The sequence below is a fragment of the Tinamus guttatus genome, unplaced genomic scaffold (assembly GCF_059628265.1).
Source record: "Tinamus guttatus ecotype Peru unplaced genomic scaffold, ASM5962826v1 Tinamus_guttatus_pri_ptg000242l, whole genome shotgun sequence".
NCBI lineage: Eukaryota > Metazoa > Chordata > Aves > Tinamiformes > Tinamidae > Tinamus > Tinamus guttatus.
This window is the reverse complement of record NW_028288776.1, coordinates 2,372,111-2,385,248: the sequence shown is the minus strand read 5'-3', so window position 1 is coordinate 2,385,248 and position 13,138 is coordinate 2,372,111. Positions and strand designations below refer to the sequence as shown.

At 41.1% G+C, this 13,138-nt stretch overlaps 1 protein-coding gene across 1 annotated transcript; it reads right to left on the bottom strand.

Annotated features, from left to right (window-relative positions):
- Positions 1-4,737: 4,737 nt before the first annotated feature.
- LOC104565328 (uricase-like) lies at positions 4,738-11,696 on the bottom strand. Its single transcript, XM_088526059.1, has 7 exons — positions 11,427-11,696; positions 10,396-10,512; positions 10,192-10,270; positions 6,848-7,034; positions 6,227-6,350; positions 5,732-5,815; positions 4,738-4,850 (listed from the first exon to the last, which is right to left on the bottom strand). Exons 1-7 carry the CDS (start codon positions 11,694-11,696, stop codon positions 4,752-4,754), a joined length of 960 nt encoding a protein of 319 aa, XP_088382185.1. The 3' UTR covers positions 4,738-4,751.
- Positions 11,697-13,138: the final 1,442 nt, after the last annotated feature.

The following is a 13,138-nucleotide window of genomic DNA, read 5'->3' as shown; positions in this document are numbered from 1 at the left end:
GACTGTTGTTGTGTTTATGTGCTACATTCATGAGAGCGTCTGCTAAAGGAACAGTCAGCAGCTATAACTGCCTTGTCAGCAGTTGAACTGATTTCTTGGTCTTGGGGGTCTCGTGCTGATCTCTAGACGTTTTCTTCCCCTTTGCAGATGATTGCTATAAACCAGCTTCCTCGCCCTAAGCCCTGCACAATATTTGGTATGTTGACAGCACCCCTGACTTTGCAATGGGTGAAGCACAAAGAGGCAGGAAAGGCTCACCAGTCAAATACGCTGTATCATGTTCTGCTAGTGGATTGCAGCAGGAGGAAGGGAGTAAAGATGAGGGAATGTGTAGCTGAATTTGAAGCCCAACTGGTGGCCAAACCACAGGAGAAACGTGGAAGTGGGTGTTTGCCTAGATGTAGCAACACTGTTTTTGTAAGAACACATCTCTTCAGCTCCCTCCTCCTTTGTGCATAAACGCTATGTGTCAGCTTGTCTCAGCTTCCCTGGCCTGGAAATGTCTGTAGCCTAGAAGATTTTGAAACGTTGCAGGAACCCAAGGTCATTAAACCTTGAGCTCTTGTCTTTTTCCCATTGGGTACGGGTGGGAATTCATGCCTAATGTCACTCTGTAAGGTGGCAGAAGTCCTCGGGACTCTGGCATCTTGGGCTCTGCTGTTCAGTTTCCCTCTGCCGCAGAAGTTTGTGTACCCCGTTCTTCTAGTTTTGAGTCCCTCGAATATTGTTTTTAGTTTATGTTTTCAGTTCTGAAGAGCCCAAATACCAGACAGATTTGTTCTCATGGGTTATTCTAGTTTTCTGTTCTCTTCCCTGTCACTGTGTTTCTCCCCCTCCCTGCTAGTCAGCTAGTTTCCTCCTTATCTTCTCGTATCTATTGCCTTAGGTTCCCGTTCTAGGCTGGCACTGTGTGTGCCTCCCTCCAGGGCCTGGGCTGTGAACGCCTGCAGCACAGGCAGGAAACCTCTGTGTAGCAGGGTGGCTACAGGGCTGGGCAAAGCCACAAAGTTGTTATCGGGCTTGCTGAGATACATGTCAATTTTCATTTCTTTTCTTTCCCCTGCCACCCCAAGCATGGGTAGTGCTCTCGGGGGTTATATGGTGAATTCCCTACAAAAGTGGGTTGCTTCCCTGCTCATGTCTCTGTGATATTACCCCCAGTCCTGCTGCAGCGTGTGCCTTCGAGGTGTGCCAGAGGAAGCATCGTGGTGCCTCGCTGCAGCGAGAGGCCCTCAGGCTGGGCTTCACTGTGATCCCATGGCCGGTGGGCACCCAGCGGGGAGGGAAGGACACCCGCCCTTTGGCTGCAGGGATGTGTGAAGCAAACCGCAGTCTTCACGTTCAGCCTGTCTTCACAACGTAGCTGCACAGGCTTGGCCTTTTGCTGTGAAGATTTCTATTAAAGAAGAACAATAGAGTCCCAGCTTGCTGGGCAAAGAAGGGTAAATAAAATGTGGATAAGTGGAAAGAAAATTTTTCAAGTCTGCAGTAAATCCATATCACAACTAACTCCTTTCTGTTTCTTATCTGTCACAGTTCATAGGCCAGCTGATTCAGTGAGTGCTATGCATATATGTGTGTGCGTGTATACATAGCAGGTGTATATGCACACTCATGAACATGCGTGCGTCCTTTCTAGGCCATCTTTGACTGCTTAGGTTCAGCGTTGCACTTTCAGAACAGTTTATATTCTGAGCACAGCTGAGACATGAGTGACGTTTTTGAGCTAGAAACAGTTAATACGTTTCCTTTCTAGATACTGCTGTGCACTTTCCAGGAAGAAGATGGTCAGCTGTTACATGTGCTAAAATAGCAGGATTCTAACTGCAGAACATCTATGTTGAGATATCCAGCCACTATTTTTTTTTTTCTCACCTTAGGTCAGGTCAGTTAAGCTTAGGATGATCTGCACGAATGATAAATGCAGGACTTATAAAAGCCTTTAAATAAGAAGAAAATGAAGTAGCTGAAAGAGATATAAGAACTGACAGCTGTAAATGTGCTTTAGGAAATAGGTAGACTGACAATATATAGAATAATGTGACTGGTGAAGACAGATCACTGTCACTGTGACAGTGACATTTGGTTTCTGTGTTAGACATCGGTTGATGAATTTGGCTAGCAGATTTTGCCTTTCTGGGATGTTGGTTGTGCGTGGAACATAATCAGCAGCACAGGAGGATTGTGCCTGGACTGTCCTGGGTAGCCAATAGCGGAAACAGGATGTGAAAGAATCGGACAGTGAAATGGCAGTGCGATGTTTATGCACATGAAATACCATCCCTTTTTCTCTGCAGGAGACTGCAGGCATCATAGAAAAAACTACTGGGATATAGGCCAAGATTAGCAAGGTTATCCGTGTTATCAGCAAGAGAATGTATTTTGAATGGCAATTTTACAAGGAATCTAGTAGCTGCTGTTCGTTTCCCTTACATGTGACTTCATCAGCAAAACATTGCAGCTACTTCTGAGTTAGGCAGAGTAAGCAACTTCCATAGCACCTTAGGGCAAGAATCAAAAAAAAAATCTTCTTCCAATGAAAACAATGTAAAGTCTGTTGTGGAGGCCTAATTTAATGAAGCCAGTGTGAATTCTGCCAGAGCTGAGGCCCAAGTAAATTATGTGGTTGAGCCCCATTTTCAAGAATGATTTATGCCATCATTATCTGAATCTAGTTGCCTTTTGAGAGATGTGGGATTATTCCAAGTGCCCTACTCCTCTTTTATTTTGGAGGGAATCTGGTCATGTAAGTAGTGACTCAGTCCTTGCCGTGCTGGCAGAGCTGTGCTCAGATGTCTTTAAAGAGCTGCCAAATGGCCGCATGGCCGGGGAGGTCTAGAGAAACCACACGGCATGAGTGTACACGTGGGTCTGTAGCCACAGGAGAGCCTAAACAAACAGCTGGTTACTTCTTTGTGTCCTCATTCTGCCATGAATGTTAATGCATTACTATTCTCAAGCCCACAAATTATAAGAAACCTTCCATTCATGTCAGTACATTTTTCATAAGGCAGGAAGTGGGCAGTGAAGAGGAGAACAAAAGATCTACTTTGTTTAGAAAGAGGTAAATATTGAAATGTTTTAATAATACTTTTTTTTTTAATAACTGGTAGCAATCCATCTTTTGAAACGAGATTGGATACTTTTTTAGATAAAATTGTCTGAACTAAAAATTATTTCTATTAATTGCAATGTTTGTATTCATATATAGAAAAAAAAGTTTCATTTCTTATTTGGTAAATAGTCATATACTGGTCATTTTGTTTTTTTGATATTGCTCTTTATTTGCCCTTAAAAGATACATTAATAAATTACAAGCCTCTAGAAATAGCAGAAACAGTAAGACATAAACCCACAAATACAATCCTAAATCCACACACTGTCCTAAAAAGATAAGAAAGAGTGTGCCCAGAGTGGAAAGTGTTATAAATCAAGCTTTTTTAAGTCAACAAGTGATCAAGGAGCAGTATAGCGAGACCTGATCATTTGTCCTGTTGTTTTTAAGAAGATACTTAAGGCTCGTGAACGGTAGCATCTCGCCCTTGTGTTTATGTCCTGCTGACCAAGGCAAGAAAGGCTCCTGTCTTGCAAAGTGCAGGACATATTACTCATTTGCAGTACCTGTGAATTTAATGGTCATATCCAGAGCAGTTTTGTAGGCCTCCTAAACTGAGAAGTTGCCAAGGAAACCGAATTGCCATTTTCAGAAGTAACTTTGAGCACAAGACTTAACAGTCATGTGTCACACAAAGTTCTCTGAAGATAACATGCTGAGAAACTGAAAGTAGTAGCAATTAAGCAGGATTTCTGTTGCAAATGTAGTGTGTAGTAGCTACAGTTCATGAGACAAGAAAATTACTCGTTGGTTATTTTGCTATCTCTCCTCAAAGCCAACTAAGCTCACTGAAAGTAAGACAGACATCAACGGTCTGTCTTCTTGCCCTCCCCAAAGCAGTAGCATTACTTAAGTTGATTCACGCCCGCGCAGAAGTCATGGCAAAGTTAATAGACTAAAGAAAACTATTTCAGTAAACTAAAGAGAGAGCCCAAAACCTCAAACACCTCAGTGGTTAATACGAGAATGGTTGTACAGTAACTGCATAGTCTGATGAACAGAAGCAGCAGACATATAATTAGAACATTTGCAGAAAAATTAGTCAATTGCTGTAACTATTCATGCTGCAAAGGAAATACTAAAAGAACTTTTCTTTTTATTCGTATACTTCACAAAGCAGTAAGTGTCTGACTGAATCTCCATTCAGTTATTTCATCAGGACCTCAGCTGTGTAGATTAGCATGGCATCAAGGTGTCATGATAGGTTATATTAATGAAATGTCTAGTCTTATGTCTGTGTATTATCTTAGTGATGGAAGATAAATAAACAGAATGTTCAGAATTGATCGTTTTGCATGTCAAAAACATGCTATAGGTATTATGGAATTCATTGACTGTTTCATTAACAGGGATATAATTTCATTGACTAGAATGTTTCCAGATGGGATTTTCAAAAGAGCCTAAGAGAGTTCAATCTGCAAATAACACTGAGATTCAGGGAGAGGCTTTGATAGCTGAATTCCTGAGACTCCTTTAGAAATACCAGCCTCAGGAGTTCATGGAGGTAAGAGGAGTCAGCAACTGAAACTGCCAATAAGGAGTATACATTGACAGGAAAACTGTACGGTAAGTTTATCAGGAATATATGGATGCAGCCAAAAGGTTTAGTTTGTTCCACTGTCACTCCAAACTGACTTTACTTCTCTTTTAGCACTTGGCCTTGTGCTTCCAAGAACCTCTTTCTGCCAAGTGTGCAAGTGCAGGAGCCATAGGGAGCTTCCACTGGAATCAGAACCTGAGAAGAACAAGGAGAAACATGGATGTCATTCCTGAGGCAAGGATGTGCCAGTGCCTTCAGAGGAGCGTGGTACTACAGTAGCTGTCCAGCAGAAACTGTAGCTATTAATTCTCTCTGATATAATTCCCCTTTCCTTCCCTTACGGACATTAATGGTAGGTTTTGCTGTTATCTCAAGTGAAAGCACATCTGCAAGGAGCCTTGCAGCAGAATTGCAGGCATTGGGGAGACAGAGAATAAACAGACCAAAAATCATCAATCAAAATCACAACTGCAAAACTGAATAACCCAGTTTCTCTCTGATATTCACACAAGGATAACACTTGGACATCAGATGGAGCAGCTGCGGATGTCCTCTACATCTCCTACAATCGCTACAGGAACCATCCATCCCTTCACAGCTCTAGGAAAGTGTTGGTCTTCTGTCACCTAGATATTTAGCACACAAACCCGGTTAACCTGTTTTTTATCTGCTACAGCAAGGAGAAATGACAGTTCTTTACTGACCTCAGTGGTATTGCCAAAGAAGAATTATGTTAGAAACAAGACCCATGCAGGGGTAGCAATTCAAACTGGGGACAACCTGTTATGTTCTGCTTGATTGCAAGTGCACAAACTGGCATTATCACTGATAGTCAAATTCAGTAAAGAGGAACAATCTCTCAGATGTAACTGTAGTTACAGACCCTTTTGGCCTATAGACCCTTTAGGCCTTCTGTCCTGCTCCTTGAGCTTTTATCATAAACACAAGTAAGAAGTTAGCTTTTTCCTGTAATCAGTGTACATTTCTTTTAGTGTTCTCTGTGGCTGGGGTGTTTTTTTTTAAGCTAAGTGTTTTTTTCAGAGTCCTGTCGAGTAGTGTTTTGAGCATTTACTTACTTCTTTGTCATTGGTCAAGCCTAGGTTCTTCATATCTAATACATTGTAAAAAGTGTTGTTCAACATGACTTCAATGACCTGTACCTGAAACCATGCAAACAGGTGGGACAATGAATTAGTGCACTTTCTTAGCCAATGCCTTGACAATATTTGCATTTACTAGAAAGGAAAACAATTGACAACCTGAAAAAAAAAACTGTCATGTTGATAAAACCCAATCAATTGAATGTGTGATTTTTTTTTTTTGTATCACCCCTTTTATTTTCCGTCTGGCCTTACCAAGCACTGACTTCTTTTTCTCCCATTTTTTTCCACAGATAGTGTTTGACATTTCTCAGATCGGATTTTCTGAGTGCATTCCTATGTGTTCAGAGCATCGAGCTGGACCACCAGTTTCCAATCTGAGAGCCAGCAAAATATGCTCATTCTGGTCTTACAAGTCCAATTAGTATTCAATATCATTTAAATTAAATGTCAAAGGAGGAAAGAAGGTACCTGTGACACTTTAGAAAGGATGAGCATCTGGATACTGTTGACAGTCTTCTGGTAGGAGGGCGAATACTCCCCACACTCCGGTGGCCCAGAGAAGGCCTCAATGACACACTCCCGGACTTTGTTCCTAGAGGAGCATTGTGTCATTACAAAATCCTGTATCAGTGGTCTGTGTCTATACACATAATATTTTACTGTGTTCTATTTTTAAAAAGATTCTCTGTGTCTTTTTGTACCACTACATAGCACATGAGATTTCATGAATGAACAGTGTCTTCTTTCAAAGTATCCCGCAACTCTATAATTTGCAGGTATTTTGTTTAAAGTGTTTAACAAATTAGGTGTAACTGCATTCTCCTGAAGTGCTGAGCAGTGATCTACAAGCTGTCCATTTAAATACTGTCTGCACCATCAGAGAGAGAATTTGGTAAGTTGATTTACCCCAAAGGTTTACTTGGGGTGAAAGATTGCCTTACACCCACAGGCAGCAAGAGGTTAGAACCTCCTCTGAGATCCATGAGAGTGGCTGGCACTCAGCAGATTTGGCCCTTCAGCCTGCTGTGTTGTTTGGAGGGACTCTGGGGTCATATATTAGGTGATAAACATATTCAATTTGACATATACCATATGCAGTCAAAATCTAAATCTTTGCATTCGCCGTATGACCATTTGCAGAAGAGTTCTCCACATAAAATCCTGTCATTCCTTTCAGGAAGTGTGGTGTATTCACTCTTATGGAAGCCTTCGAATCCAGACATTGTTGTCTTCATAAGTTTCATATCTTTAATTCCAGCAAAAACAACCAGAGGACCTGTGATCCAAAAATACAACACAGCGTGAGCTCCTTTTCAGTCAGAGTGAAGGGAGCTCTCTGCATGTCCACGTTTGCACTAGCAGCTCCAGAACCATTAAGGATCTCTCTGAGATACCCTTGTGCTTCTGTTGCAAGCCTCATTACTTTATAAAATTATTTATTGCACCGATGTTAGTGGGAAGGTGAGAAACAAGATAGAAACCCTTGAAATTAGAGCTCAATCTGGAAAGCAGAGAGCCCCATCAAATGACCTGTGATGTCAGTCAGTGAGAGTGGAGGACGTGCTTTATCTCACCTCCTTGTCCTGGGCCCCACGGCACGGTTATCTGCCATAGGAATTCAGGAATTCCTATTTAGACTAAAGGGAAATAAAATAGGCTACTTGGGCTGTGGCGTAGAGGAATAGTGACGTGAACTTTTCCACAGTGATGTGGAGAGACAGTACAAAGACGTGGAGACTGAGTCAGGAATTCACTTTACACGTCCATTTTGTCGTAACTTCAGCATCCGCAAAAGCCGGAGGGCGAGCGGCCAGCGCTGCGGTTCAGCTGCCTCACAGCCCTGGCGCTGCTACTCACAGATGCCACCCACAGGCTTGAGCACACAGTGATACAGCTCTTCGCCCCTATTTATAAAATGTGCTGTTGCAGATCACTTGTGCATGGGTGGATTATTGTTTTCTAAAGAGTAACAATTTTTTCTTCTAACAGACCTGTTGGATGACTGCTAAAAAAAATTCAGGTCATCAGTTCTCTAGATCAGACCAAATCAAGAGATGAAAATTTCACAAACCAGATTTAAAAAAAAAATCAGAAAAGAAGGTTTGTGTGACACACATGGCTATGCAAAGCCCGAGCTGGTGGCTGAAGCCTCCGCTGCTGTTTCTGTGCTACTCTTGGTGCTCACTCTAGCTAGTTCAAAGCCATATATCTGGCACATGGTAATCATGCCTTTCACTTGACAAACTTTGTTATATTAAATTCTGTCTTTACAGGAATGTATACTGGAAATAATTTTACCATGATGGATATTTTTAAATGATGCAATTGTTTAGAATTTTTTAAAATCCTCCATTACTGGAAATGATCAGAGCTACATTTTATGTAAGTATTTCTCTTCTTGTTTACATTCATTGTTGTTTTTGAATTGGGTCCAAAGAGGTATATCTCTTTGAACTTAATTCAAAAAACAACAGTGCTGTGCCCTCCCCTGTTATTTACTAGAGCTTTACAAAATCTTAAGAGGTGACTGTGTTTGCCCTTGGGTTTTATTCAGATCTTGATGAATTCCTTGCTCAAGTTTAAGACAGGAATATCCAGATATTAATGCAGTGCAGATACTATCAAGGATCCTTGAAGTATATTTATCTCATATTCAAATGCACGGCCTTGATTGAAAGAGTTTCTTGCAACTAACAACTCACGCAAATGCAGACTATGTAGCTGTCTCTCTGAAGATCACACTGAAGTGCCAAGCACCCAGGCAGTTAGTCTGGTGCTTTTGTTATGTTTTGTGGTTGCCCTGTCTTTCTAGTTTTCCATTTTTGACTCTGATAAATTACTTACAGTGTTTTCAGTTCACAGAAAACTCTGAGCTTTTTATCACCTGATATAATGGCAAGACAATAAGCCTATAATTACTGTTAAGTCTCACCAAGTTCCATTTAGCTAGAGAGTAAAGTGTTAAAATATAGGATTAATTGGGAAATAAATTTCAATGTCTGGTTGACAGATGCATAGGAGGATGCTAAAGATAGAGAAGATTTTCTTCTAGGAAAAATAAAAGGGGCTTGAGAACCTTAGCCCCAGCAGGGAATCCTCATGAAACAACCAAAGGGCTACATGAAGGGGAAGATTAAGATGGAAAGACCATTTCTTTAGCAAGCCTTGATAAGGCCTTCTTGTGCAGAGAACTTGAAGTTGCAAAATTTGATGTTGATCTTTCAGGATGATAAAAGATTTAGATCCTATCTATACTTCTATCTATACTTTAAGAGCAGCGATTTTTCAAGAAAAATATTTTTTTCCTTCTTTTTTTCCCTTTTTTTAATTCCAATTTCTTTCTTAACATTTTCCAGAAAACAATTTCAATACTATGGAAGCCGCCAAAAATATGGCAGTAGTTAACATTATGAGCAACATAAGAGAAGGAGGCACTAGACACTTGTAGCAGTTCTGTCTCTGTTCATGGGGAATACAGGGACAAAGCTCAAATGAATCTTTCAGAACTGTGGCCTATCTGTAAGTGAAATTGATCCCTCTATGAACTTGCATATTAGGAAAATATAGAGAGAGAATAGGTTGGGAAATATTTCTAAGTTATGTATCAGATTTATCTTAAGACAGTAATGGATACTGAAATAAGGTATAAAACTAAACCCATTGTATAAAACAGTGCAGTCAGCTCAGCTCAGTTCTCAGTATTCTGATATGCCAATACAGTGAGACTGAACTGATACTCTTGCTAAGAGTCACTTCAGCACAATTACATTCACTTTGGAAAGGCAAGTCATCTAACTGCCTAATTTACAAATCGACATTTCAGCTTTAAAGCCTATGTCTTTTCAAGATCCTAAAACTCTCCGTGAAGTCAAATGGAATTTTGTTTATGCAAAAAATAGTGAGCACACTCTGAAATGCTTATATGTGAAAAATGGTTTGCATATAGACTTTCGTGCTCACAGTGTTCAAGCTAGCATGATTTGCAGCAATTGCATCACATCTTTTTGAACAGTAAAACCAAGGCACGCTGTCAGGCAGCTGCAAACTAAGCAACTGGCCTATGGCAGTAAGGTTTTGTGGTATATTCTCTGTAGGGTAATGTTAATAGTGAAAATATAGGCTGTAGTATAATGCAAAAATGTAAGCAAACTGTTTGCAGCAGGCTATAAAACCCTGTGATGATGTTATTACAGTTATGTTGTATGTATAATTGTAACTAGTACGTGTTTAGGATACACAAACTAATAAAAGGGCAGATTCAGCCATGTCTAAGGGATCAAGGACTACAAAATTCAGCCATAAATGTGTTTTCTTTTGTTTTGTTTTAGGCGTATGGAGAAGCCCTTTAACACCCCCAGCTATCTTTAAAGCCATCTTCATCTGTCACCAGTACAAATATTTATAGAGAAGTAGGGAAAGTAAAAAATTCTCACCATTTTTACACTGCTCAGCTTCACAAAAGCGAATCCCCTCAGGAACACATATAAATGAATGGATATGAGGAACACCATTCTACAAACGTAGAGCAGACATATATGTAAAAGTGCAGTGAATTGTATCCAACCTTGAAAAGAGAAACTAAAAAAGCAACAAATGGCTGGAACATAAACAAAATCAGTGTACTGTATTTTGGATACCTCCTGTAGTCGTTGCCATGGTACTTCTTGAATATAGGTTTTGACATACGCCACTTGACAAAATGTTGTCATGAAGTATTTGCAGATATCAATAGCAAATTGTTCTATAGTTTGGATCTAAGACAACAAAAAATATAGTTACAAGTCAGCAATTACCTCAAGTGAAAGAGTAGATTGTTATAATTGTTCTAGATGTTTGGGAAGAATCAGTTTGGTTAAAATACACATTTTCTTCAATTCTGGTTTTGTACACTGTATACCTAGTCATTTGATCAGCTTGCAGCATAAGCTGCAAATAGCTGCTTCAGATTCACATCAAAAATCCCCCATTCCATGGTGTAGCGAGCTGAGGTCTTTGAACTGAGAGGAACTACTATGCAAGCTTGATCCTTTGAGAATATAACATTTAAAAAATCGTCGTGATACTCTGCTTCAGCTGTACAGGCTAAAGATGGAATTTCATTACTAAGACTGAGAACTTGGTCCACAGGTAGTCATTATGATACATGGAACTGAGGGAGCTGTCATCATGAAGAGTTAACAGAACTAAGAGGAGTCTTACAATGCAGTATTATGTGCTGTTACCTTAAATATATGTATGTACATATGTAAATAGTACCAGAAAGCGGCCTGAAAATGCTGCCTCTACCTTTGTGAGAAATTAAGGCTTGGAGAACAAAGGATGTTTCCATGTTTCTGTGTTCCAACACAGAAGCGGGTACATAACATTTTCAAAACTGAGGCTACTCAGATTTGAAAGGTTTGTCTGTTCAAATGCAAGTTATGACAGGGCAAATTAGCCAACACTGAAATTCTCAGAATAGGGAAGAGTATTTCAGTTACCCTCTGTACTCAGGATAATTACTGGGAGAAGAAAATCTCTTCCAAATCTTTGAAGGAGTCTTATTGCAAATCTAACATACACATGTGGAGGACAGAAGATTCTTTTGACGCATTTTGGGAAAAAAAAAAAAAAGTATAACAAATGCTACAAATAAAGTCATAATTTACAGTGAGGCTAGATAAAATACCCCATTTTTTTTGGCCAACACAAAGACGATATTCTTTATGGTGTCTGTGGGTATGACAGCAGCGTTGTTTCCCTCCAGATACTCGTGGGCAGAGGTCAGCCGGAGATGCGTGCACACTTCTACTTCTTTAACAAAGTGCTTCTTCCCCTCTCTTCTAAGACGGAGGAACTTAATTGTGTTCTTGCCATATTCACAGTTGAGGACTTCTACATCCTTAATCTGCAACGAGAGCATGTGCATTGCGGTGATGAATGAAATGCAGGGAAGCATGAGTTATCCTGAGTTAAACCTAAACAATGTTTATCATTTTATTTCTGTGGTTACCTGTGATAATGGAGAGTATGATAGGAAGGAAAAAAAATGCTCTAGGATGATATTATTATTTCACTAGCAGCTGTGATAGAGTTTAAAAGCTTGGGAGGGGGGCAAATGATTCAGTGTGAGTAACAGTGAACAAACATCTCTGATCTGTCCTCTTTGGATTAACCCTGGCCGTATACACTTTCCTACATCTTTTCTCTCTCATTTCCTTTGGAAGCAGCGGGTCCCAGCGCAGCCAGTCACCTCAGTTGCCTCTTGCAGAGGGTGGGCAGGTCTGTCCCGGCACCTCCTGCGCTCGTTCCGCCAGCGCCAACCGCACGCCCGGGCTGGGCTGGGCTCCTCGCGCAGCCATTTCTGATTTCCCTTGGCAACCAGGGCCGATTCCCAGCACTTCCTCCTCTCCCAGCTGCAAGGTGCCAGGCGCGCAAGGCCTGTCCGCAGCCAGGCGCGCGGCGCCGAGCGGGCCGGGCAAGGCCTGGCACGGCCGCCGGCTCCCGCCGCCGCCACGCAGGGCGGCTCGGCCCGCGCAGGCCCATGCGGCTCTGCGCGGCGCTCTGGTAAGTGGGCAGGGCTCCCCAGCAGAAAATGAAAACAGCCCTCGGCTTCACGGCAGGTTTGTGTGTTCTACTACCCTATTTATGCGCATTGTGATTGCTAAGAGAGGGAGGAAACTAATAAATGAAAAGACCGAGCTGCACTGGTGGAAAACATTTTGTCACTTTTTTTTTCCACAGGGCTGATCTCCCTCACAAAAGGAATCGCAGCTGAGTCCAAGCAGCAAAATTCAGGTTAGCATCTACACTTCCAAAATTTGGACTTGCTGGGATTGCTGGTTTGGTTCGCATTAAGCTTCGTTCACTTTTACCCTGCGTCAGTCGAACACAGTCCAATTTATACATCTGTTATAGTATCAGGAGACAAAAATACTATGAACCCCGTGAGCATTTCTAATGCTAAACTATCTGGAGTTTATCACACTAAACTTGCCCTGATGTTGAAATATCCCATACTTGATATCAACATCTTTAAGCGTAATGGAGGAGAAAGTATTTTTCAAAACTAAAAAATAAGTTGAAGCTTTTTCTTCATAGCTGCTGAAGCCATTAGATGGAAAATCACTCACTTCACATTTGTTTATTCCTGAGAGAAATCATGCTGTTTTTAAAAGAGAGTTTTTAGAAAAAAATAACTGATTATAAGTAAATGTTTGTGGTCAGAGAGTTTTCTCTTACTGTCTGTAGACTCAGTCCCTACAGACAAGGGAAGGATTCCCTCATGGACAGTCAGGATCTGGGAGAGTTCAGCACTTCACAGGAAGCTGTGCTGTCCTTGCAAGAATGACACCAATGGTGTGCTCAGTGCAAGGGCTGGGTGGAACAGGAGTGAGATCA